This window comes from Anomaloglossus baeobatrachus, chromosome 5 (genome assembly GCF_048569485.1).
Source record: "Anomaloglossus baeobatrachus isolate aAnoBae1 chromosome 5, aAnoBae1.hap1, whole genome shotgun sequence".
Classification (NCBI taxonomy): Eukaryota; Metazoa; Chordata; class Amphibia; order Anura; family Aromobatidae; genus Anomaloglossus; species Anomaloglossus baeobatrachus.
Window position 1 is genome coordinate 489,004,978 of NC_134357.1, and position 27,690 is coordinate 489,032,667.

The 27,690-nt window shown below is 42.9% G+C and overlaps 1 protein-coding gene across 5 annotated transcripts in view; it reads right to left on the reverse strand.

Annotated features, from left to right (window-relative positions):
- BAHCC1 (BAH domain and coiled-coil containing 1) overlaps window positions 1–27,690 on the reverse strand; it is a 152,939-nt gene that overhangs the window by 36,203 nt on the left and 89,046 nt on the right. For all 5 annotated transcript variants that reach the window (XM_075350703.1, XM_075350702.1, XM_075350705.1 and 2 more), the window contains 7 exons: window positions 14,617–14,715; window positions 3,877–5,595; window positions 2,332–2,434; window positions 2,005–2,213; window positions 1,558–1,716; window positions 1,023–1,213; window positions 556–934 (listed from right to left, as the gene is read on the reverse strand). In XM_075350703.1, coding sequence (XP_075206818.1) covers window positions 556–934; window positions 1,023–1,213; window positions 1,558–1,716; window positions 2,005–2,213; window positions 2,332–2,434; window positions 3,877–5,595; window positions 14,617–14,715 — 2,859 coding nt within the window. The remainder of the gene's footprint in view (window positions 1–555; window positions 935–1,022; window positions 1,214–1,557; window positions 1,717–2,004; window positions 2,214–2,331; window positions 2,435–3,876; window positions 5,596–14,616; window positions 14,716–27,690) is intronic.

Sequence of the window (27,690 nt, forward strand, 5' to 3'; positions counted from 1 at the left end):
CCCCCACCTCTGCTCATAGTCATCCGTTATTAATGGTGTCCTTCCACCCTCCTGACAGCATGGCCAGATGAGCAGAATATCACTCCACCAGTTTATCCCCGAATACAAGAACAGTTCAAGGAGACATTCGTGACTCATAACCTTGGGGTTAAGACTCAGCCCAGTCTTTTAAAATAAGGCTGTAATATTCTGTGATCCCAAGCCAACGAGGCTTCGGGACCAATAAGGCAGCTCTTCCCAGAAAACGGAGAATGGGACTTCAGGACGTCTAATTTTAACTCCATGAGTATTTGATTGTGCCTGAAATACTCTGCAATGATTCAGGAACAGAGCTGGCAGAGACCAGCGGAGGGGAGCAGATTTCCAACCATACGCAGAGGAGACGTGGTGACAAATGGGCCTTGCGGCATGCAAATATGTTTTTAATTTAAAAGGCAATCAATAGTACTGCAATTCATTTAACAGGATGTGTGGATCCCTGCCACCGTCTTTTTTTTTTTTCCTTCAAGCTACTGTTAACCTCTTTAGTGCCAACAAAACCCTTTGTGAACCTACCTGGTTCCAGTGATTTGGGATAGTCTCTAGGGGGTTGCCCTTCTCCTCTTCGATCTTCCCCCTCTTTCCCCTTGGAGCTTTGAACCGGCACAGGGCTAACAGCCGGAGAACTGGGCACCAAGATGGAGCTGCCGTCAGGGCAGGCCGGTAAAGTGCATGGGGCCAGGGGCCGGGGCGTTGGGCATTTGGACGGAGGCCGCAGGGCAGGTGAGTGGGAGCAGGGAGAAAGCTTAGGTTGTGCTGGGGCAGAGGGTGGTGGAAGCAGCAGGTTGGGTGGGGGCTGAATCTTGGAAGTGTTTAAGGCTTCTGCTTTACTATGGGACCTTGCAGCCTTTTCTGGTGGGTCGCCAGATTCTGGCAGATGATCCTCTGTTTTCCTCTATTGAAAGAATTGAGACGTTACATTAGCACCATATGTGGAAATGAAGCAAACCATTAAAAACTTAAGAACTACAAGTCTGACATACTTGAAGATGGCTCTGCCTCTGAAGCTCGAGAGCCTGTGCTGCCCTTTGCTGTTGTAGGGCATAAAGCTCCTGTTGCCGTAGAAACTGTGACCGCGAGTAGACCGGGAGCTGTCCTGGGTGCTGGAGGTGAGAGGCGGGTCCTCTGCCAGGGTACATCGGAGGCCACAAAGAAGCCTGATCCATGACATCAGCTGGGGAAGGGGTGAGAAGAACATAATTTAGCATAACGAATATTCCAAACCAGTAGCGCCAATTATAAAAATTACATTCATTTTAGAATTGATCATAAAAAAAAAGTCAGTATATAACAATAATCTTAAGGTTGCAAGCTCTTTGGCAACTATCAGTCACTCTGTTGGTATCCCAAACTCAGCATGACTACTAAGTTCATTTATGGAAAGATGTTATAAATTAGAAAACAATTTTTCAAGACTATCAGGCCACTAGGTGGCGCTGTTGCAACCAAATCTAGTAGAGAAGAAGACAATTGGTAAAATGAATAGCCCTTTACCTTGGCACATATATTTGAACTTACCAAGAGTGTGTGGAGCAGTGTGGGGAGAGGGCTCCGGAGGTAGAATGACCAGTTGGGCAGGAGGTTCCTGTGATAGGGGGAACACTGGTTGCATGGCACTAGGCATAGATGGGGGGAATCCTGGGGGCAGGTTCTGATGCAAAGCTGGGTGACTAATACCTGGTGGCAGATAGATTAGCTACAGTTAAATCCTTGCAAGTGCCAGGGCAAGGGAGCACTTCCGAATGGCAATGAGTGCCAAGTTACTCAACACCATTTTATTTGTCTTAACACAGGAAGACCAGTTTCCTCCGAGCGCATATGTCTTGGACAACCTCATGCCTGCACACAAGTGCAGCATCCGCTTAGCACGCTTGGATTACACTTCGTTCTGCTTTAGCCGTGCTCTGTTCCTAGGGCAAACAACCCATGTAGCCCAATACAGCTTCAACAATTTAGCATACTTACTGTATGAAGGGCCACCCATCCATATGGAAGGACTCCTTGTTCTGGGCAGCCAGTGGGGATGGGTTGGGTGCGTATGTGGCGTAGGGTCAGCTCCTAATTGGCTGGCTTGAAGAGAGGAACCACTCGCTATCATAAGATGAGGCGTCAGATCACCAGGACAACCACTGGAAGGATGGATTCTAGCAAACTCTACCAGGTCCTTGTTTTCTCTAAAATGAATGGGACATGAAAGGTGTGAAACAGGATTAGGGGTCCACATTCCTCGGATAGAGCTGCCCTAAGAGCTAGAAGCGAGGAGCCTGTTGTATAGACTTGACAGCTACTCACTGCATTAAAAGGTCTCTGCCGGGGATCCCCAGCCTCTCATCACAAAGACGGTTTCTCTCTTCCTCTGCGTCCAGGTCAATCACATGCATGGACCGACTAGAGCCTACAAAAAAAGAATGGAAGGGGTCAGAGTAAACACAAAAAGGCTATTCATGTATACCTAAGCAGATCTTCTATGCAGAAGGTGTTGACTTCTCTGTAGAAAGAGAGGAATATTTGCCCATGGAAAGACCATTCATGAGAAGCACAAACTTCATGCACCACAAGCAACTATCAACTAGACATGAAGACCATGAAGACTAGGTTGGTTGAAGAATGCATATCATCAAATTTGATAATTTTGAGAACATGGTTATGACACAATTTAGAAGCGATCAGGAGCATAGGTTTTGGGTGGACATTATCCTCTTGTACAGCTGGTGTACCTAAGAGAAGTTGATGCATTAGAAAAAAAAAACATTTTCTTCCTTCTAGATGAGAGCTCATTTGCATATTTTTTTTCCCCAGAACGCATTACTTGGAGTTTAAGAAACCCTACACCAAAATAAAAAATCTCCAGGAACAAGAAACGGCACCCCTGGAGAAGTTTTAATTCACATAAAACTGGCACTCGTACGTTCTTTATTCCACCAAGAGGGGAGGTCAGGTAAGGGTTAATATCTTAATCCTGATGGTCTTGCCAACCGACTAAACAACTCTCTACTGGAAACGGTGTCTCATCGGGAGATTGGTCCAGAGGCCGGCTAATAAAAGCCATGTGCTCTAAGCAAGCCAAGGGCTTCTGGTAACCCCGGATATTATTTTCCTGCCAACACCTAAACCCCTCCTTTTCAGTTGGTCCCCCCCAAACCACATGGTGACATCACTCTCATCACACATCAGACAGGAACCTCTCACGCCTCCCACTCTCAAAATGCTTCCTCCCGGTGGAATCCACTGTGCAAATCCCGATTTAGCAGGTTTCTTAACTTAGCCACCGACTCCTGGCACAAAGTAAAGGTTTGGGTGTCCGCTGCTCCACGTGTTAACAGCAGTGCCATTCATCTGACACCACTATAGTCTTAGATTAGCTTGCCTGTCTTCCGAATAAGTACTCTCAAATCCAGATAACAGTTTTTCCCCCCCAAACTGAAGCTCTCAAGGGCATGAGTCATACCTCCAGAGCAGCAAATGATTCAGTCAAGGACTAGTTAAAAGTCTCTCATACGCGTGACCTGACCACATCACATATTTTAATTTCCGTTAGTGCACAGACTCATAGCAAGGCTGCGTGTGTAGACCATCCTCTCACACACAGTGCCCAAATCAATGTGGGCAACAGAATATAGATAGCGGGACAATCCAAACAAGATGCTTGTATATATCAATAGGCAATGGTGATAAAGAAAATAAGGTTCATGCCAAAACAACAAATCGGCAACATGGTGGATTATCCCATAAACCAACATCTCAATTGGGATTCCAAATATTGTTTCATCGTTGCTCCCAGCTAAACTATTGTTATGATAAAACTGTCCACACAATTTTTTTTCTAACGTTACCCACCTTTCTGAGACACATTGTTCCTGCTCTGTCGGCTTGAACCTGAACCATAAGCTGACTCATGGCGGCTGCTGGTATCTTTTTGACGTGCCACCGCCACAGCAATGCCAACAGGAGGCTGCCTGACCTCTCCTTCTCCATGAGAGGAATCATTTTCTCTACTTCGGGCACAGTCCATTCTCTCTTGTTCAGGCTGGCACTTGTTGTTTCCATGGAATTTAATTTCTTGATGGGAACAGCTGGTCTTCATGTTTCCCAACCCCACAAAGGGGGTCCTTTGACCCACAATAAGTGCTTGATTGCTGTATTTAAGCAGGTTTTTCATGGCAGACACCTCATCGGTGGGGCCTTGTATTTCCTGGCTTAGAGGAGGGCCTGGAGTCATTAGTGCAGCCTGTTGTAAACTTGTGCTAAAGGGGTCAAGGTAAGAGTTCTTTCTGTCCTCACCGATAGACATGGGAGGTTCTGTCCATGGGGCCAAATGAGGCCCATTGTATCCCAGGGAGCTGAGTTCTATAGTTTTTCTTTTCCCATCTTGGCCAGTTCCCGTTTGCTCCATTTCTGTTGGCCTGTGCTGCTGGTGCCGTATCCTTGCAACTTTTTGAGAACTACTGTGCACCTGGGAGTCCTTGGTGGACCGGTCTAAAGTGCAGCAGGACTGGCTGGTTTTTATACAATGTGCATCCTGGTTATTAGGACGGGGACAGTCTTGTGGTGCAGGCATATCAAAGTACGAAGCCTTATCCATGCCCCTGTGCATAATAGTCTCTGAATTTCCACTGTTTGCAAATTCCAAGCTTTTGATCCTTGCGGCTGTGTTCGGCGGCCACTCCGACCTCCTATCCCCTTTAGATTCTGGTTTTAAGTGGGAGAATGTATTAATGTAAGACCCAGGAGGGTGGGGGTCAGAGTTCATGTTGTGGCTCTTGTCTTTTCCATCTCCTCTGTCCATATGGCAGTTATCCTGGGTCACCTGAAAAGGCCGGCTTTTGTCGGTGAAGTGCCCTACGGAAGGCACTAACGTGGGCCTGCCCATCTTTAGATCCCTGCCAGACTTGTCCTGCAAAGAGCATACAACGTCCGAGTTGGAATGAAGCTGCAGACAGGGGAATGAGCCAGTGGAGGTGTTAAGTGGAGCAGGAATGCTGGGGAGACTGGATGGGACAGTGTATGACACAGAGTGGTGGAGCATTTGCCTCCGCTCTAGGCACTCGCTGTAAGGTTGCTGGGGCTCATGCTGGGGATAGGACCGTTCAGATCTCATGTCTTTGGCACATCTATTCTGGCTACTTTGACGAGGCATCCCTGCCCCAACAGTGCAGCTGGACAACAATGCTTTACTGGGGTCCCCATTGAGCACCTTTGAGGTCATTAGGCAAGAGTTCAGATGCTTGGTCCGGTTATCACACGATCCTCTCTGGTGCATGTCCTCTTTGCAATGACTGTCCATAGACATGGGCAACACCAATTTCTGCCTCTCCTTGCCGTCGTCCTCCAAGTGCCTCTCCTTCAGGTCCCCTTTACCCATTTTTTCCTTGTTCAACTCTGTGCCCCCCAGATAACGGTCATTGTCCTTAGAAGATTTCTGCATGTGGCTGTTTTCTCTGTCCCGACTGCATGAACCAATGGGATGACCAGGAGCTGCCCGTGCAATGCTGGGGAAATTGTGGTTGGCTGACAAGAGAGTCGGTTGGGCAGGAAGATTCCGCAAATAGAAATTATCTGGAATGATAGAAAATGCTAGTTTAGACACGACCATAAATCAATCAAATATGTTAAAGAATACATTGTATTTGTATAACAACTTTACATTTATGAAAACTGTTCATGAAGATTAAAATTTAAAAAAAAAAAAAAAACACATTAAGAGCCATATGGACAACCATATTGGGGATGAATTGGCATTCCTAAAACTCTAGTTGAAGATGTTGATCAAGATATAAAAAAAAGATAGACTCTTCCAAAAACAGCGCCAGACCTGTCCACTGGTTCTTTTTGGCATTGCAGCTAAATCCTGCTTACTGCAATCCATAGGCAAGACATGGTGGTTGTAAGCAGCAGATGCCTCCCTTCCTTCCCATCTTCCAATCAGACATACTGCATGAACATGTGAGTCTCTGAAGAATTGACTCTGGTAGAAAACTGTCTAGGTTGTGAAAAACTTGGCTATCACCTAAGAGAGGATCTTTTACTAAGTCAAAAGTGACCAGTTTTGCTCCTATTTTATTCCTGCTGCTTCCCTGAGCTCGCCATTTTTCAGCTTTTCATACTGTTCCAGAAATACGATTTTTTTTTTATTATTTCTTGCTAATTTTTATAGTCTTTACCTAGAAAGAGTGGCTCTTAAGATCCTCTGGGGCGTGTCTATAGGCTGCTCTGCATTATTACCCTGTTGATAAGGGCCATGGAAAAAAAATATTAAAAAAAAAGGCCATATCTCTGGAACCGTATGGCTTGGTTCACACAGGGTGGTTTTGGTGCGCTTTTTTTGGCAAAAAAACCCGGATCTCAGCAGTAAAGAAGCTGCCTTTTTCCCGTGTTTTTAAAGGAGTCATTGGTCTACAGTATGTTTAAATAAAATTGGTTTGATTGACCCCCCCCCCCCCCAAAAAAGCACCAAAAAAATGCAGCTGCATTTTCTTCACTCTTCATTGCTTTCAATGATGAAAAAAAGCTACAAAAATGTTGAAAGAATGGACATGCTGTTTTTTTTCAAAAACGCAGCATTTTGCCATTTTAATCAGGAGAAAAAAAAAAAAAGTGTGTGAGCAGAAGATGTCTGGGATGTCATAGGTTTTGTTGGTACTGTAAACAGCAGCTTTTAATTAGCATGGAAAAAAAAAACTGCACCAAAAATGCTCTGTGTGAACATAAATCATCTAAAAAAAAATTGCGCATGAAAGCATCTAGACAAAAAAAAAATTTTGTTTATTAAGTCTAGATGTTTTCATGCGCAATTTTTTCTTTACAATTTCTGTATTATTGCGCTAATGCAGGTCTTTTACTGTGTTTTGGCGTTTCGCCAAATTGTCATTGACCTTCTATGAGCAAGGTTTTTGACCTGAGTGAAAATAGCCTATGGTGGATTTAAAAAAAAACCAAAAACAAACAAAAAACACAAACACAGAACATGGTATTCTCAGAAGAGCAGCATAAAATAATGTCAAACACGGGAACTTTTAACCTGGAGACAGATCCACGCAACCGGGTGCAACTAGACTAATTTATTCCTCAGGAGTCAAAGCAAAGCAAACACTGAGGGAGATATAATGCACGGCATGTCAGACGCAACGCTGCATTTCCACATCAGTACTTTTTTTTTTCAAAAACATTTCCAGCTTTTTTCTTTTTGTTGCCCGACTCACTCATTTCATGAGTCTGTAAACAGATAAAAAATACATTGGCTCACAATTTCCCCAGATTAGGGGAAAACCACAATATTGTGAAAGGTGAGCTCCTATTAGGAGATGTCTCTGTCAGCGCAAGAGGTTCAGGGACTAGATACTCCCGAAATCAGCAGGACTGGGCCCCCAAAGGGCTTGGGTTACACTCCAGCGACATCTCTCCACCTGTTCGTTTCTGGACAGTCAAAATACAACTTTAATGGAGACAAATTGTAAGCCTGAGGCAGAAAAGAGACACCATGGCATTCAGCTGGCACCGACGCAGGAAACAAGAGTTCTAGTTTATAACCAAGAGGGAATAAATCTTTCCTCTACCCCGCTGGGAAACGACCGGCCCGCTATATACGGACACAGTATCACTGTACATTTTCGATTACCCAAACCTTAAAGGTCAGATTTCTAGTTCGGTTAATGTATGTCTGGCAGACCACATTCCTATTTTGACAACTGACTTGAAATTCAGAATCTTCTCAGCGGGGCCACAGAGACACGGACAGTTATTTTTTAAATCTGGACATATATATTACCCCCAAAAGGTTCTTAAAGGGGATTCTCCAACTAAACTTACAACGAAATTTGGTCTGAGTAATCTGAGAGAGACTGGTTGCTATGGATGTGACACATAGCAACAAGAGACCACCACTAAACACAAAATAAAAATCATAGTCAACTCAGGAGAACTGGTCTTTATCTGGGTGCTAGTGAGCCTTTGGTGTCCAACGCCATCATACACCTTGTGGGCACCAGGCCTAGCTTGCGGCCTTTCATCAATACTCTTTCTTTACAGGCTTGGTAGTCACTATTTAGATGGGGAGTGAATAAATGAGACCTAAACATTTTAAGAAAACCAATCTCGTCTGAAGAAAGACCATCTCTCGGTCACATTAGGCCGTGAAGTCATGAGGCAATACTGGCATAGCCATATTTCCATGCCCATAGACTTTAGTGGAGAAGGCCATAAACAACAAGCCCTCCTATAGATAAATGTAATAGAGAGAGTCAGGTTTAGTCTACACAAAAGGTAAAATGGCCACAGCTGACAAACCTACTGAATTCACTGTGGTTGCTAGGTAAAAGATTTATAGCAACCAAACTGTCCATTGACATGGGCAACTGTAAGGAGGTGGTCGGATTCCTGCCCCTGAAGACACAAGCATATTAATATATCTAATGTATAGAACGCTGAGTATGTATATAGTGTAGTGCAAAATGTAGCAGAGTTTGGAATGTAATTATAGGATGTTTTAAGGTAGGACTTGCTCTGTGCTAGGCGACTATAGGGCAAGGAAGTAGTTAAAACGGTTGTCCATTACTAGGACAACCCCTTCTAATTCCACTTGTTTCCCCCATTTAAAATAAAAGACCATATAGTCGCCTCCTGTTCTGGCACCTTTCCAGCATAGTCGGTAATCGCGGTTCGGGCTCAGGTGACATTGTGACGTCACAAGAGCTTCAGGTCCAATCACCGGGTCCAATCTCTCCCGCCTTTGGTCCAAATAAGCAATCAACAGGAAGTGTGCGCAGCCACAGCGTCACTTCCGAAGGCGGGGAGAGAGAAGCTAGCGGTGATTGGACACAGGACTCGCATGTCAAAGTCACGTGGGCTCCGGGAACGCACGTTCCGACATCACTGGACCCGCACCAGCATCGGAGGCAAGTATAGGCTTTTGTAGGTTTGTGGGGCCGCATATTGGGAATGAGATGGAGTAGTGGACAACCCCTTTAACGATCATACTTGCTAACTGTCCTTAATTTCCAGGGAATCCTGGGTGGAAACGGGGCTGGGTGTATGCAAACACTAGCACACAACTCGGCCATCTGGATCAGGGCAATAAAAGGGGAAGTGTGGGTGTTCCTGCAAGGGGCCTATGCCTCCCCAAAAATGTTGGCAAACGAAGTAGAAAAAGACCTGGACATTAAAAGAATCCATCCTGGTCAGGTACTCTATATTCATGGCAGTACAAACAAGACACACATTAGATATAGGGTTGCTCAGGATCAGAAAAATATAGCTGTTTTCTTACTGAAACAGCGCCTCTCCCATCCATGGTGTTGTCTGGTACTGCAAGTAAGCTACACTGAATTAAATAATCCAAGTTTTTTAGAATCCTAGAGAATCCCTTTAAAGCGATCTCCCAATTCAGTGTATTTTGCCAAAAACAAAATGTGAAATGATAAAATAATTATGCTGATGAGGATAATAACCTTAAAAAGGGAATTTAAAAAGGGCCATACCTACCATTAGGATTGCCATTTACAGTAGTTGGCACTATAGATTCTGTCCTCCTTCACTCTGAATAGGCTACTTGCCTATTTAAACCCTCAGGGGACCATTGCACAGCCTAAAAATCTCCCTATGGCAATGTGTCACTCGCCACAAGGAGAAATTTTAACCCTTAAAAGGAAATTATATTTTAATGTTTAAATAATTTTTTATTCTTTCAAATTTTCCATAATCGTTAAATTTAAAAGAAAAAATAAAAAAAAATTTCATTAGAAATTTAGCAATTTTCCCATGAGCTAAGTCTAACACTACACAAATACAATAAACAGGAAGTATGATTCTAGTATTTGACTTAGTACCCAGGGTAAAAAAAAAAAAAAAAAAATACAATATTGACTTTAACATAGTGACAAAAATACCCTCAAAAATCTGATTTAAACAAGAAAGTTGTACAAATTTCCTATTCCAGAGCCAAAAAGAAAACTATATGGTTCTATAAAACATCTTCATTTCAGCCTTATACTAGGGATTACTGGTTAAGCAATAGGAAATTAAACCTTCGGCTAAAGAAATTTTTACCGATTTGCCCACCTCTAATTAGTCAAGGCTTTTCGAGCAGATTGAGGCCACTTACCTGCCAGCGGCACATGCATGTTTTTTCTCTCTAGCAGGTCTTGACTAGCCTTATTTTTGATCCCGGTGGCCACAGACTATACCGGAAGATAAAAATTATCCCTGTCTGCTATACCTACCCCCCATCTTTATTTCTTTTTTTGCCTCCTAATCTTAATATTGTCACCAGACCGCCACTTGCTATTCCTGCTGGCTCTTCAGCTTCAAAAATGCAACGAAGGACAGATTAGTAGGGGATTACCGGAGGAATTTCATGCGGCAAGTAATACAGAACGTTGAGAAGGTTAAGTAAACGCAGGTCATAAAAAATTCAAGTCCAGTCCTGTTATTTCAGCTTAGTTATAACTTTGCAAAGGAAAGGGAAAAAAAAATCAGAGCGTGAAGGCTTGTGGGAATGCTGAATTTGTGCATGCCTGCCAGTCTACTGCCAAACGGGGGAGCAAAACCTATGCACAGCATGGCAGCAGGCAGGCGGATGGCATAAGCTTCTACAGAGCACAGAAGGGATCAGAAAAAGGTTTGTCAAGGGTTTTTTGTATTATCTTTTCTTAATTTTGTCCTTATTAATGTCATCACTATTTTTATTATTTCTCAATTTTATATTAATCTCATTTTAATTCTTTTTTTTTTTTTTAAAGGGTTTTTTAATGGAGGTACTGGTCAACCAGGAAAGGTTGCATAAGTAGTAATTAAATTTATCAACTAATGGCTGGTGATGAGACCACAAGGTACATAATAAAAATATATTACACACACACACACACACACACACACACACACACACACACACACACACTACAGACCAAAGAGTCCTTTTCAGGACTCTGAAAATTGTAGATTCACATTGAAGGCATCAAACTATGAATTAACACATGTGGAGTGGAATGAAATACTTAAAAAAAAAAATTTGAAACAGCTTGAAATAGGTCTTATATTCTAGGTTCTTCAAAGTAGCCACCTTTTACTTTGATTACTGCTTTGCACACTCTTGGCATTCTCATGATGAGCTTCTAGAGGTAGTCATCGGAAATGGTCTTCCAACAATCTTCAAGAAGTTCCCAGAGATGCTTAGCACTTGTTGGCCCTTTTGCCTGCCTTCTGCGGTCCAGCTCACCCCAAACCATCTCGATTGGGTTCAGATCTGGTGACTGTGGAGACCAGGTCATCTGGCGTAGCACCCCATCACTCTCCTTTTTAGTCAAATAGCCCTTACACAGCCTGGAGGTGTGTTTGGGGTCATTGTCCTGTTGAAAAATAAATGATAGTCCAACTAAACGCAAACCGGATGGAATAGCATGCCGCTGCAAGATGCTGCGATAGCCATGCGGGTTCAGTATGCCTTCAATTTTTAATAAATCCCCAACAGTGTCACCAGTAAAGCACCCCCACACCATCACACCACCTCCTCCATGCTTCACGGTGGGAACCAGGCATGTAGAGTCCATGCGTTCACCTTTTCTGCGTCGCACAAAAACACGGTGGTTGGATCCAAAGATCTCCAATTTGGGCTCATCAGACCAAAGCAAAGATTTCCACTGGTGTAGTGTCCATTCCTGGTGTTCTTTAGCCCAAACAAGTCTCTTCTACTTGTTGCCTGTACTTAGCAGTGGTTTCCTAGCAGCTATTTTACCATGAAGGCCTGCTGCACAAAGTCTCCTCTTAACAGTTGCTCTAGAGATGTGTCTGCTGCTAGAACTCTGTGTGGCATTGACCTGGTCTCTAATCTGAGCTGCTGTTAACCGGCGATTTCTGAGGCTGGTGACTTGGATAAACTTATCCTCCGCAGCAGAGGTGACTCTTTGTCTTCCTTTCCTGAGGCGGTCCTCATTTGAGCCAGTTTCTTTGTAGCGTTTGATGGTTTTTGTCACTGCACTTGGGGACACTTTCAAAGTTTTCCCAAATTTTTCGGACTGAGTGACCTTCATTTCTTAAAGTAATGATGGCCATTTGTTTTTCTTTACATAGAATTTGTATTATGGCAAGAAAAAAGCAGCTAACAGTCTATTCAGTAGGACTATCAGCTGTGTATCCACCAGACATCTGCACAACACAACTGATGGTCCCAACCCCATTTATAGGGCAAGAAATCCCACTTATTAAACCTGACAGGGCACACCTGTGAAATTAAAACCATTTCCGGTGACTACCTCTTGAAGCTAATCAAGAGAATGCCAAGTGTGTGCAAAGCAGTAATCAAAGCAGAAGGTGAAGAACCTAGAAAATAAGACCTATTTTTAGTTGTTTCCCACTTTTTTGTTAAGTATTTCATTCCACATGTGTTAATTCATAGTGTTGATGCCTTCAATGTAAATCTACAATTTTCAGAGTCATGAAAATAAAAGGAAACTCTTTGAATGAGTAGGTGTGTCCAAACGTTTGGTATGTACTGTATATTACATAGATATAAATAAAAGTTATATATAACTTACAACTTATAACTTATAACTTATAACTTATAACTATAATATATATATATATATATATATATATATATATATATATATATATATATATATATATATATATATATGCACACACACACACACACACACACACAGACACAGATATAGAGATATACATAAACACAATCTCACCCACACATGCTGTATATCAACAAATATGACTATATACAAGACTGTATAAATACATATATCTCATTATATATAGATATATATATAGATATAGATTATATATATATATATATATTTCATACATATACTGTGTGTAGGAGAAATATATATATATATATATATATCTCATACACACAGTATGTATGTAATATATATATATATATATATATATATATATACACACATATATATATACATATATATATATATATATATATATATATATATATATATATATATATATATATATATATATATATATATATATATATATATATATATATATATATATATATATATATATACACACACACACATATATATATATATATATGTATATATACACATATATATATACATATACATACACACACACACACATAATGTATATGTGTATGTATATGTATATATATACACATACATATATATATATATACATATAAATATACATATACATACATACATATAGATATATATATATATATATATATTATATATATATATATATACATACATACATACATACATACACACACTAACAGCACGTGTACATGTATGTATAGGTGTGTGGGTAATATATATGTGTATATATAGACACACACACATGCATATTTTTAATTTTTATTTATTCATTATTATGCCATTTTATGGCGCATTTACGTTCTCCTGGGGATGGCTTGTGTTTACTCCAATATTCCCACTTGGGACAAGTATACATGGAGATCTGTGTACATGTGAGGGACATCTTTAGAGTACGTAATGTAAACATCCATGCGATCGGCTCAATGATATGAAAAAGTTACATTCTAATTAACACTTGTTCATAGCTGTCTACTATTAGGTGAACAAAAAACTATTTTTCTGATTTTGTTTTTCCTTAGATATAGTGCCACTCTTGTGTAGTGGCCATGGCTGGTATTGCAGCACAGATTTATAAAATAAAAAGGGAAGGGCTGCAATATCACATACAACCCATGGAGGAGAGTGGTGTTTTTTTTGTGTATTGTAATATCTATATTTATCTTTATTTTATATATATATATATATATATATATATATATATATATATATATATATATATATATATATATATATATACACACAACAACAAGGCAGAATCCAGCAATAACGTGAGCAATCCAGGATGCTGTTAAAAAAAAATTCCTTTTTATTCATAAATTCATTAAAATATAATGGTCCAAGCAATTCAGAACAGCATTGTCGCAGGAAAATAGCGCAGATAGGACTTGTTGTTGTTCACATTTGTATGGATGGACTCCTACGTCCTGATCCGGGCACAACGGAGTTAACCAGGTGAGCTGAGGATCCAGGTGATTCACAGGAGTGAGCTGGTCTACATTGTTGGACTTATATATATATATATATATATATATATCTCTCTCAACATCCAACTCATAAGAGGCACAAAGGAACTTTTATGCCATAAACATGTTTTTTTCCATTCCAAATTAGCCCTGAGCTCAGGCACAATGACATCATACATACTGATGGATCTAAACCACAACTTAAGCTTTTGTATTATTCATTTCACACCTCTTAAGGATGACGGAACGACCATAAATGAATTATAGGGAGGAGGAAGAATAATGAACATTCACACAAGGCAATGTACCGTAAACAGGATTGTTACAGTAACAGGGGCTAAATAATTGGGGGTAGGGTAAAACATACAGGAGTTTGGAGACCCATAAAAGGAAAACGGAAGGAACTGTTCTGTAAGGTCATAGAAGAAGAAAAAAATAAAATAAAATCAAGAAATAACAAAAAAGGCAAGCTGCATAATTTGCATGACCACTAGGGGCACTATTTCTATGCTTATTACAACCATTACCTTTTTGGGACTCATAGAAGCGATGTTGTCCATACAGAACATTGCCGTTTCCGTGATCCAAGTGGCTCATGGGTAGAAAAGTGGAAAAACGAGGATAACCTGAAAAACACAATATTACAGGTATTAAAAGCACAGAAATGTGTTACTACTGATTGTCACTGTCTGTGCACCAGGTCACCAAGGGAGAAATGATTAGTCACCCACTAATTCAAAGAGATTACGTAAGTAGCTGTCTAAACATTTACTGTCTCTTAAAGGAAGATTATCTCAGGTTTATCATTTGTAGATTAAGATACACACATTATACTGTACGCACAGGCTACAACCGCTCTCGGCAGCACGTCCTGTTTACACACTGTTTACACTGGACGATGTGCTGCAGAGAGTGAAGATTATTTGGTCTACCCAAAAACACAAATTCATCCAATAAGTTTTTATTATTCGTCAGGTGACTGGAAGCCAGTTTACACTGGGCGATTATTGGGAATTGAGCACTCACCGCAACACTTGTTGATAAGAAGGAACTTTCTGAAACAGACTAATATAAATCATCCAGGTATAATTTCTAGCTTATCTGCTTCATTTCAGGCTGTGGAGTTGGGGTATAGCAAGTAGGTGGCTTCATGATCTTTTTCTTTTAACTGCACACAGGGTAAAAAGGGGGGAGGCTCCTGCTGCAGTAAGTTGTCTTATAGCTAAATACAAGAGGAGAAGAGGAGGAGGCCAGGACATGGCTGATCTTCTGAGACCGAATATTTGTAGAAACAGGGAAGATCTTAAAATATAATTTATATAAAGAGAAACACAAACTAAATAAAATGGAAAGGGGGCAATATGATAAATAGTTAAGAAATTGTCTCCAGCGAAAACAAAAGTCCAAATAAAACATTCAATTTATTAACAAATCTGAAAAAAGTACATGACAACAATCCCATACATACTAAGGCGTGTAAACCAACGTTCGGCGCAAGGCCCAAGTCATGGCACCAAACTAAGGCGCTAAGCCGAATCTCATTGGATTTTCACGAATTAGTATGTATCGGATTGCCTTCATGTACTTTTTAAAGATTTGTTAATAAACTGGACGTTTTATTCCGAAGATTTTTTTTGCTGAAGATCATATCTTAACCATTTCTGCCTTTGCGCGCCTGGACCTGGGCGGCTCTGTGCGGACTCTCTTCATTCGTTCCAGGTGCTACTAACACTGGTGAGCTGTCTCCCTATACCTTTCCACTGATTTACTTCTACAAATTATTATTTAACACACAAAGCCAACATTTGTAGATACTGGATCTTTTTTACAGGTCATAGCATTCACTAGAAAGATTAGTACAGCTAAAGTTGCCAAGACACTAAACATTAACCAGAACCAGTTGACCGACCCATTAGTTGAGCCACAGGCGAGAATTGAATATGGTTGGAAGCATGGTGTAACCAATTACCACATGAAATAGAAAAGCCTTGGCCAGCTGCTGCCTGGCATTGACCACTACAAACATTTTTTTAATGTACAATTGTTACACCAACAGTTCGTTACTGGTTCCCAAAAACAGCCCTTCTCCAGTCCATGGGGTATTGCATATCCATTGAAATGGATTGGGCAGCGCAGCAATAGCAGGCATGGTGCCTGGTTCCGAGTGGCACATTTTCTGGGAATAAAGAAAATAATAATACACAATGTACAGAGTGACTAATTACTTCTGATTACTGACTATACCATGATAATCGGCACATTCCTTCTTTAGACCTTTGCCCAAAAAAGATAGCATATCATAATCTCCTAGCGTATGCGGCCATTGTTCCGGTGTTATCCTGCATTGCCCTCGAGACGTCAACTGTCTGTTTGAAGGGTTATCTTCTGCAGGAAACCAATGATATATGGCCCCGGCATTACACAACAACTGATGCAATAAATGGAGGATGATTCCTCTCCACCTATTATGCTCGGTGGAGTCGGGGGAAGAGAGAAAAATTGACAACCACAACTCTGTCTTAAGAAAAATTCTCCATAGTAGTTGTCACTTCCCATCCAGCAGAGGGAGGAGGGTGAATATTGTTCCTCTAGTCTTGGTAGGTCTTCATCTTTGTGTGGAGAGGCAAGCTTGGATGTGGTCTCCACTATAGACAAAACTAGTGTCAACATCCAAGACTAAAAAAAATATTTTTTTTTCCAAATTTATGCAATGCAACATGCACACATAGACCCCTACCCAGAAAGTATTCAACTGTAGATATATAAAAAGGTGGAAAAAACATTTAAGGAGTGCTTCATCTGAGACTCAAGAGTGGTTTACATTGAGGGTTAACCCGATAATTCAGGTATACGATTTAGCTCAAGATGGGCTCAATCAGCAAAAATTTTGCATATCCAGCCTCCCCACTGGGACACTATTCTTTAATTTCCACTCTCGATCACTTATTATTGCACACAGTGAGCCTCACTCACCAAGTAATTGCAGCAAACAGCAAGAACACGTTCCGGCCTTTATTACCACACACAATAAGCCAACTTTATCTCTTGTCAGACATGATTTATGCTGCAAATCTGAACCACTGTACAGAAACCGGGAGCCAAGAGAACCCCAAAATCACTACTATAAGTCAAGAATGGTTTTGAGAATAAGATGTCTCAGTGGTAAGGACAGTCACCTCATAGGTCATAGACTTCTTGACTTGGATGAGGTCTATGTCCTCATGGAGCTCGTACGTTCTCCTGTAGCCTGTATAAGTTTCCGTAGGGTTCTCCAGTTTCTTCCCATGTGCCATAAACATAGCGATACGTTAATTTCCTTTTTTAGAATATTTGTCCAAGAGCGAGATAGAAAAATTGGATTGAAGGGCCCCTTAGGAACATGGCCTAAGATATATTAGCTTAGAAGTTGATGACTTCTGGGAGATTAGTTTTAGTCTTAGGTCCCAAGATCTTTAAACTTAAAAGCCTACGAAGCACAGACAAACAAAATTAAAAATATCCATCTTCTCTTTTTAAAAAGGCTCCACAGGATTAGAAGAAAATGACTGCTTTGTTACTAACAGTGCCACACCTGTCCACAGGTAGGTCTATGGGATAGCAGCTGAGGTTCCTTCACAATAATAGAGCCGAGAACACAACGACAGATAAGAAAAAAATGAAAATTAAAAAAAAAGCCATGTTTTCTCATCCGGACTCTAATATAGAAAAGATACTTACATCATTTTTTGTTGTAGGGTTTCAATTTTTGGAGGGGGTGACTAAACATTAAAGGAGATCTGTCACTTGACTGATGGTTTGGACACCATGATTCAGAACTTGACTGAACGATTGCAGGCAGGTATATTTTTGTCTGAACACTGCAATGTTTCAGAGAAAATATATTTTGGAGATCTGGCAGGTGACCATAGCCGGAGGCCAGACTAGTCCAGTACCGCCCCTAGATAGCGTTTTCAATTGATGCCAGCCAGAGGTGATTGATAAATCTCTTGGTATGGAAGAGACCTGACAATCACCTGTAGCAACACTGGGAGAAGCCATCCAGGGGCGATCTATATGACGCGAGTATGTGACCATGGTAATAGTTTTCAATTACCAAAAATTGACCCCTTTCTTTCTGTATATGGTGTCACCATCCAAGCAAACGATCATATAAACTGTACACGGATGAGATAGCTCAGCAATTTCAGAACTAATATACAAGTTAAGGTTGCGATTTGTGCATGCGCAGCCACCTCTCCCTTCCCAAAGGTGTGTGACGGGTGACGGAACCTGTTCTTAAGATAGATGTGGATCCTAAAGGTGGGATGGCATCAGACATTTAGGACATATCCTGCAGACTGCCATAAATAACCCAAATTGGACCACCCCTTTTAAGAATGAGCCAAGATGTTCTGAGCCAAAATGTCTCTGGTCGACAGCAGCGTGTACCTTCCTGCCATGAAACAGTCAAATTTCCTTGACCTGCAGTGGAAAGATTTCAGTCTACGGAGGAGGACTGGGAAAGAAGAGTTCCAAGCTTTTGACATTCTTGCAGCTGTCTCTTTTAATTGCCTCTTGTTAAAAGACTTTTACTAGCTTTCATTTAAGTAAACAGCAGTCAGTAAATTCCTCTACCACAGATGCCCCGTTCCCACGTGTAACCTTCCACTGACCCCTAGACTCATCCACCGCCTCCCAGCACTTTCATATGGAGTTAGTGAAGAATATTATAGGTGAACATCTGTTCTCCTCCCCCAGTGACATCTTTCGAACCTGTTCTAACAAAGAATAGGACTTGTATCTTGGGGGTAAGAATCAGAGTTATGTGTCAGTGCCGCAGAATGTTCATTACTGCAAATGTCATATTTCATGTTACATCAGTTTGCATTAATGCATCAAGGTAGTAGACCTGGCCCGCAAGTAACGAAGCAAATCTTCAGATGGAAGATGAATGGCTACAAAGTGGGCCACAAGGCGGTGTTGAAAAGCAAATAAAAACATGCCTAGAACAGGTACAGAGAAGAAAGGGTATTGAAAAGCCATATTGGGCTGGTCCAAATCACCAAAATGCAGATCTGTAACCTAGCTTTCCATGAGAAGAAGAAGAATCTCAAGTGTCCTAGTAGTCCTACTAGAGTTGGCGCAAATCGATTTGCAGGATCCGATCCATTGGCATGTCAATAATTATAATTTGTGGTCACTGGACGGGAGCTCTGAGTACTGCCTCATACCTGACAGCATCTGAAACTATCCTATTAACTAGCCGTACTGGCATGGTGTATTCATTAGGTGCCGCACATGTGACATCGGATTAGGCTGGCTAATCAAAAGAAGAGCCGCGGATGTCATCACGTAAGAGGCAGTGCTCAGGCTCCAGCGGCCACAAATTATGGAGCTGGTTGATGGATCGGGTGCAGTAATCACTTCACATCAACTCTAGTAGCTAGCCTACTAATAAAATCAATTCAAATGTAAATGTGACGCCCCTGGACTAGTCAGGGCGTCACAGAGGACTGCACGCTCTTTACTCTTAGGGATACTTTACACGCTGCGACATCGCTACCGATATATCGTCGGGGTCACGACGTTAGTGACGCACATCCGGCGCCGGTAGCGACATCGCAGCGTGTGACACCAATGAGCGATGATCAACGAGCGCAAAAACGTGAAACACAGTTCATTTCCTTAATATCGTTGCTGCTGCAGGTACAATGTTGTTTGTCGTTCCTGTAGCCATCGCTAAGTGTGATTCAGCAGGAGCGACAAACATCTACTTACCTGTGCCCACCGGCAATGCGGAAGGAAGGAGGTGGGTGGGATGTTACGTCCCGCTCATCTCTGCCCCTCCACTTCTATTGGACGGCTGCTTAGTGACGTCGCGGTGACGCCGAACGCAGCTCCCCCTTGAAGGAGGGATTGTTCAGCGGTTATAGTGACGTCGCAGCACAGGTATGTGCGTGTGACGCTGCTGTAATGCTATGGTTCGCTACGGCAGCGATCACCACATATCGCAAGAACGACGGAGCGGGTGCTATCGCACGCGACATTGCTAGCAATCGCTAACGATGTTGCAGAGTGTAAAGTATCCCTTAGTGCAGGACTCAACCCCTCTTGGTTCTGGGCTTTTAACTTACAGTACTGCCTCCTTAAGCATCCAAAAATCCCAATCACACCTCACACCACACCCTGTCAGACGCACCAGTGGGCTGCTAAGCTGGAATAGGGCCGCCCAGCTAGGGGTCAGGCAGACTAGTGGGAGGTGACAAGTCAGTTCTAGAGTAGCCCTCGAGCAGTGAGGAGCTAGGGGGAGAGTGTGGCTCCCTGGGAAGTTAACGGTTGGGTTGTAGACGGTGGTCTGGGCCCGGAGGAGTCGGAGACCCGGTCGCGGGATATTGGGACTGGGTGCCTGGACTAGTCTTGGAGGACAGTCAGCTGCAAGTACAATAGCCAGTCTGGGACCGAAAGCACGACAGGGTACTGGACCCTAGGTCAGGGAGAAGCTTCAAGCAACCCGGCAATTAACCTGTGGAGGATAGGGCCTTTATGGACTGTACCCACGAAGCTCAGAGATCGGGGGCACAAGCGCAATGAGGGGGATAGGGCTTTCCAACCAAAGCAGCCCACTGAAATCCCAAGCGTGAGCTCCTGAGAGCACAGCTCCTCCACTACAAAAAGTGGGGAGCGGGGCCCGGACAGCTTCAAGCTTACGGGCCACTTGGACGCTACTAAAATTTGTGCACGGAGGCAGGTTCCGGACCATCAGGCAGTGCTGCAGGGGACTGATACCCGGACGAGCTCCCCCAAGAGGGCAGCGGCACCCAGAGACTTAGTTTACCACGTTGTCAGCGTCTGCTTTCGTATCTGAGTGAGTACCTGCATTCCTCCTGCCCTCAGCGAGTCTGCGCTCCCTTGCAACACCCCTATCCAGAGTCCCAGAGCCTTCCCTACCCGTGGAGGGCAACATCATCTGGCTGCCCCCATTACATCACCCCGGGTACTCCCACACCCACAGGCAGCGGCGGTAGTCCCTGTTACCGCACACCACGGGGGGCGTCACAAACTTTATCTCCCCTGTAAATAACCCCCCTTTTACATTTAACCCCTTCACGACCCTGGACGGATCTATCCGTCCAGGATCGTGTCCCGTTAAGCCCCGCCCCCTGCCGCGGGCAGGCGGCGTGGATCGGCACACATATCAGCTGTTTTCAACAGCTGACATGTGTGCCTGCTAGCCGCGGGTGGAATCGCTTCCACCCGCGGCCATTAACCCCTTAAATCTTGCTGCCAAAGTCTGGCAGCAAGATTTAAATGCGCGCGGCCATGTTTGTTACTCACCGCCGCCCCCACCGGAATTCACGTGTGTTATCACGTGACTATCGGTGGTTGCCATCGTAGCACAGGGTCATGTGATGACGCCTGCTGCTACGATGTTTCACTTTCATTTTCCCTCGGCCGAGAGCAGAGGGAAAACCAAAGTGATTGAATCTGCTGATTACAGCGGTATAGCTGTGATCAGCAGATAGCGATCAGCAATCGGATTGCTGATCGCTATAGCCCCCTAGGGGGACTAGTAAAATAAAAAAAAATGTAAAAAAAAAACAAAAAACCTAAAAGTTCAAATCACCCCCCTTTCCCCCCATTGAAAATTAAAGGGTTAAAAAATAAATAAATATACACATATTTGGTATCGCCGCGTTCAGAAATGCCCGATCTATCAAAATATAAAATCAATTAATCTGATTGGTAAACGGCGTAGTCGCAAAAAAATTCCAAACGCCAAAATTACGTTTTTTGGTCGCCGCAAGTTTTACGCAAAATGCAATAACAGGCGATCAAAACGTAGCATCTGCGCAAAAATGGTACCATTATAAACGTCAGCTCGAGACGCAAAAAATAAGCCATCACTGAGCCATAGATCCTTAAAAATAAGAACGCTACGTGTTTCGGAAAATGGCGCAAAACGTGCGCCCCTTTTATTGGACAAACTTGTGAATTTTTTTTAACCCCTTAGATACAAGTAAACCTATACATGTTTGGTGTCTACAAACTCGCACCGACCTGAGGCATCACATAGATACCTCAGTTTTACCATATAGTGAACACAGTGAATAAAATATCCCAAAAACTATTGTACGATCACCCTTTTTTTGCAATTTTTCCACACTTGGAATTTTTTTGTTGTTTTCCAGTACACCATATGGTAAAACTTATGGTTTCATTTAAAAGTACAAAAAGTACAACTCGTCCCGCAAAAAACAAGCCCTCATATGGCAAGATTGATGGAAAAATAAAAATATTACGCCTCTCAGAAGAAGGGGAGCAAAAAACAAAAACGCAAAAACGGAAAGTGCCCGGGGGCTGAAGGGGTTAAGAGTGGCCCCAAGCCCACGGGTCCAAAGACCCTCAAGCCACGAGTAATCACCCCCGGATCCGAGCGGTTCGACCGCTGCTGGGGCGGCACATAAACAGCTGTTTCAAGGTTTTTGCCCCTCATCAATGTAAAAAAAAAAAAAAAAAAAGGGCTGTTTTAGGATTCTTGCCTCTCATCAGTACAGAGCAGAGCACAGAGGGACATCTTTTGGAGAAGACCCTTAGTCATTTTGCAATCCTCATTAAAAGGGTATGACATTAACTACGGAATAGCCGCCCAAAATAGATGACAATACACAGTTTTTCTCATCCTGGAGATGAACTAATTTGCATACTCCAACTCCAAGGAGCATTTTCTTAGCCCATCTGATAAATAGAATCCAGAATAAATAAATCTGGTAAAGATTAAAAAAACAAAAAACAGTTTAAACCGGGATAGGGGAACCCTGGATAAGACTGCTTTCTTGTTTGTAGACCGTAAATATTAATCCTCTGCACAATGACGAGGGCAAAATAAGCTGGGATACCTTGTTCTGTAGACAAGCCAAAAAGATGCTATCAAGTAGGTTAACAACATGGCAGCCTCCAGTTAATCATTACCAAACCAAAATCAAATCATTGGCCAACTCTCTTAAGGTGGTGTCACACACAGCGACAACGACAATGACGTCGCTGCTACGTCACCATTTTCTGTGACGTTGCAGCGACGTCCCGTCGCTGTCGCAGTGTGTGACATCCAGCAACGAGCTGGCCCCTGCTGTGAGGTCGCCGCTCGTTGCTGAATGTCCAGCTTCATTTTTTGGTCGTCGCTCTCCCGCTGTGACGCACACATTGCTGTGTGTGACAGCGAGAGAGCGACGACATGAAGCGAGCAGAGAGCAGGAGCCGGCATCTGGCAGCTGCGGTAAGCTGTAACCAAGGTAAACATCGGGCAACCAAGATGGTTACTCGATATTTACCTTCGTTACCAGCCTCCGCCGCTCTCACGGTGCCAGTGCCGGCTCCTGCTCTCTGCACATGTAGCTGCAGTACACCGTGTAATTAACCCGATGTGTACTGTAGCTAGGAGAGCAGGGAGCCAGCGCTCAGTGTGCGCGGCTCCCTGCTCTCTGCACATGTTGCAGTACTGTTGTTATGATCGCTGCTTCTGTGACGCCCTGGCAAAGCCAGGTTGTCACAGAAAGTTAATCCTCCTTGGTAACCTGATCCCACACCGATGCAGCAGGACAAACCACATCCCCCAGGGTAAGAGAAAAGCAGAGCAGAGGGGAGGGGCTGGAGCAGAGTGTGTGGAGAGACAGGCAGAAGCGGAGTCTAGAGTTGTAGCTCCCAGGCTGATAGTGAAGCGTGCTCCGAAAGGGCCGGGACAGGCTGTGAGTGAGGAAGGGGCCAGAGGTAGCCGGGGCAGGGTAGTGGCCCACCGGTACCTAGGGTGACCCGGATCACTGCAGGGGAGTGGATTCCCCATTCCCGGCTGAGGAGAAAGAGGAAGAGAGTGGAGAGAGAGGCACCTGGCTGCAGGGAAAGAACAACAGGAGCTGCTGCACCGTGTGTGGGACACTAACACCCCCGTACCGAAGGCTGCGGACACCGGCAATTCCTAGTTACCAGAGACTCTGTGTGAAATACTTGTGAGTACGCCCGTGCCCTCAGGCACCGCACAGCAGCACTGCGCCCTGCTCCTTGCTTATCCCCGAACGGGCCCCGGGACCAACTGCCCCTACCCACGGAGGGGTTAACATCCTAAGCTGTATCCCAACACCGTTCCCGGGAGTCCCGCACCTTCATCACAGCGGTGGTGTCCACAATCACCACAACCGTGGGTGGCGTCACGGACAATCTCCCTTACCAAACCCCCTTTTACTGTGGAGCCTGGGATCACAGACCGGGTCACGCCACCGTGATACCCACAGAAGTGACCCCGTGGCCCGGATCTGAGTACCCCCTGGTCCCCGGGCGACACACTTCGGCTGCTGTTTGACAGCTAAGAAGCGATCATAATAGCGACTTACAAAGGTCGCTGCTACGTCACAGAAAATGGTGACATAACAGCGACGTCGTTGTCGCTGTCGTTTAGTCTGACCCCAGCTTTATGCTTTGGAGACAGAGTGGTGACACACTCAAAATGGTCCTGTCCACCTTGGTTTTGTAGCTATGGATTACCAACTTGACTTTTTTTTTCTGGAAGGCTTATCAAAAAATCTCTGACAATGTTTTGTACAGACACATTGGAAAACCGTAATAAATCATTATAAGTGACATGTCTATAGCCCTTACTTCTGATATACATATACAGTATATATCAGCTCTATTCACTGTGAACTGTAAAAATGATGAGAATTACAGTCAAAATCTGTATACATTTTTTTTTTTTACTTCAACATACTATACATTTTTTTTATGGACACCTATTTTTATGGACAGTCCTGTAATTTCTAAACAGTTGGCAGCCGAGGTGGAGAGTAAAGTCTAGGCAGTAATGATGAGCAAGTTTCAAAATACTTGGATTCGCGATATTCGTAACAAATACTGTCTAATACTCGCGTATGAATTCCGAATAGTGTGCAAGGCAAGTCAATGGGGAAAAACCTCGCAAAGTTGTGAGTAACCCGAATGACGTACTATTCGTGCGAGTAGCAAAGAATACGGCATTCGGTTTACTCGTTACATTGCGAGTATTCCCCCCATTGACTTGTATTGCGCACTATTCGGAACGAATACGCGAGTATTAGACAGTACTCGCTACGAGTATCATGAATCTGAGTATTTTGAAACTCGCTTATCATTACTAGGCAGCCTTATGTCAAAAAATGGCAAAGAGACAGTCTGTAGTGGAAAAAAGTAAAAGAAAAAACAAACATTGTTTCAAGGAAAACAAGAACTAGGTAATTGACACTTAAAACTCCAAAAATGGTATAGTAAAAAAAAAAATAATAATAATAATATATATATATATAACTTCATTGAATCCAAATTAAGGTAAAACATCCACACAATTAAAAAACAGGACATCCTGGCAAAAAAAAGAAAAAAGAAAAAAAACAACTAACATTGGTCGATGCATTTCGAACAGATCTGTTTGAACGATTCAATACCACGACTAAGAACCATTCAGACACACTGGTTCGGAACACAGAAGGCAACGTTAGAGGTTTTCTTGGCCCAGATGTCCTGTTTTTATTCGTGTGGGTGTTTTTACCTGAATAGGTATTAAATAAAGTTGTATGTTTTTTTACTATACCATTTCTGGAGTTTGAGTGCTGGGCTACTTACCCCATGTAAGTAGTCCAACACTGCGAGTCCTCTGTGTACTTATCTGATTCCATACTCTGGAACGCTGTACCTCAGCATATCAGACTCTCCCCTACCGTGGAAAGCTTCAAAAGGAACCTGAAGACCCATCTCTTCCACCAAGCCTACAACCTACAATAGCCCTCAGTCCAATACACCACTACGCAACCAGCTCTGTCCTCACCTATTGTACCATCACCCATTCCCTGTAGACTGTGAGCCCTCGCGGGCAGGGTCCTCTCTCCTCCTATACCAGTCTGTTTTGTATTGTTAATGATTGTTGTACATATACCCTCTTTCACTTGTAAAAAGCCATGGAATAAATGGAGCAATAATAATATTATTAATTCCATATTATATTAATATTATTAATACCTGGATTTTTTTTCTCCCAAGCACCGCTTGTGGTTCTATCATTCCATCATGGAGTTGTGTATGTGGTGAGCTGAACATTTATTTTGGTAAAAAGCAAAATCGTCTAGACCGACTTTTTCACGACTTGGGTTTGTTTTTTTAACGTCCTTCTCCCCCATTCCTTGGAGACATTGAAGTGTCTTCCTTAAAATCCCTAATATACATATATCAGTGAGACATAATAAATGTTTGGCTATATATAATAAAACATCTCGGGTCGTTTCGGCCGTGATAGATTTTTTTTCCGCTGTGGATGAAGTCTGGTAACAATAATTCGGTGATCAGGCATTGAAAAATATACATAATTTGTTTGAGCCAAATAGTTGACGATCTAGAATTGTGGTCAAAATCAACCATTTTGGCCATTCATTAACATATGTATAAGGGAGAGGAGGTGGGGGCTTTAGGCTTATCCTGGTTTTCCCTTTTTGTAGGTATGAAGGGTAAAAGCTCTAGACAGGTCTTCTAAAGAATTGGGACCACGCACAAAAAAACCTCCAAAGAAACTCCAAGACAAGCAGTCTGCTTGATTCTCGCCATCGAGCTTCTTTGGTATCCTCAGACATTGACTTGCGACTACCAATCCACCCGGCGACCGTGAATACGAGTCTTTGGTCAGCCAGTGGAGACTACGGTGTCAAGACAGGTGTTCTACCTAGTCCTCGCCGGGAAGTTTCTAGGGAATCCTGCGATATCGCCTTGTCTAGTGATCTGCCTGTCACCACAACCTCCACAGATGATTGGAACTCACCTGCAGCCTACGCTCTGTCAAAATTGAGATACACGAAGAAGTGCTCTCCTATTTTTTTGTTTAACAAACCCCAAAGGAATCTAATGTGTCCATAGCATGGTCACTAGTTAAACCACAGAAAACTAAAAACATTGAGATCAAATTTCACCCCAACCTCCTTACTCACAGTATTTGGTGCATTCGTGGATGATGGCCAACTCCAGCTATTGGATAAGCCCACCCTAACCACCACATGGTGCAGTCTACCAGTTAGGAAGTAAAAAAATAAAACCCTATATGTCAAAAGTAGAACATTTCCATCCCAAGTTCCTACAGATCTTGCCAATCTCCTAAGGAACTTGGGAGAATGCCTATATTCAGAAACAAGTTGTAAGGCACCGGGGACCGTGGTGGCGCTATATATAAAAGCAGGATGATAAATGCCATAGCAGATGCTCTTTCTATCTTTAATCTGTGCATATCTTAACACAAGTTTGCTTGATCTGTCCAACAAATCCATTCCCCGGGATCAATAGACCCTATAAATTTACAGTTGGTGTGAACTGAGATCTTTAATGGTACCACTTGATGAATTCCGATCATGCTTCGTCTTCCTGACACATGGAAAGACTTATGATATAGCAAGGCCATATGAGCTTACATCTGGAAAGACATGTCCAGTCGGTAACGCAGTTAAGCAGACAGCTCCCTCAGCAGGAGATAAGGCTTCTTTGAGCTTAGGAAGCCTATTGACTATTGAAGAGAGTACTTTCAGTGCTGTGAATCATAACAGCTGCCCCCTTGTAAAAAAAAAGTT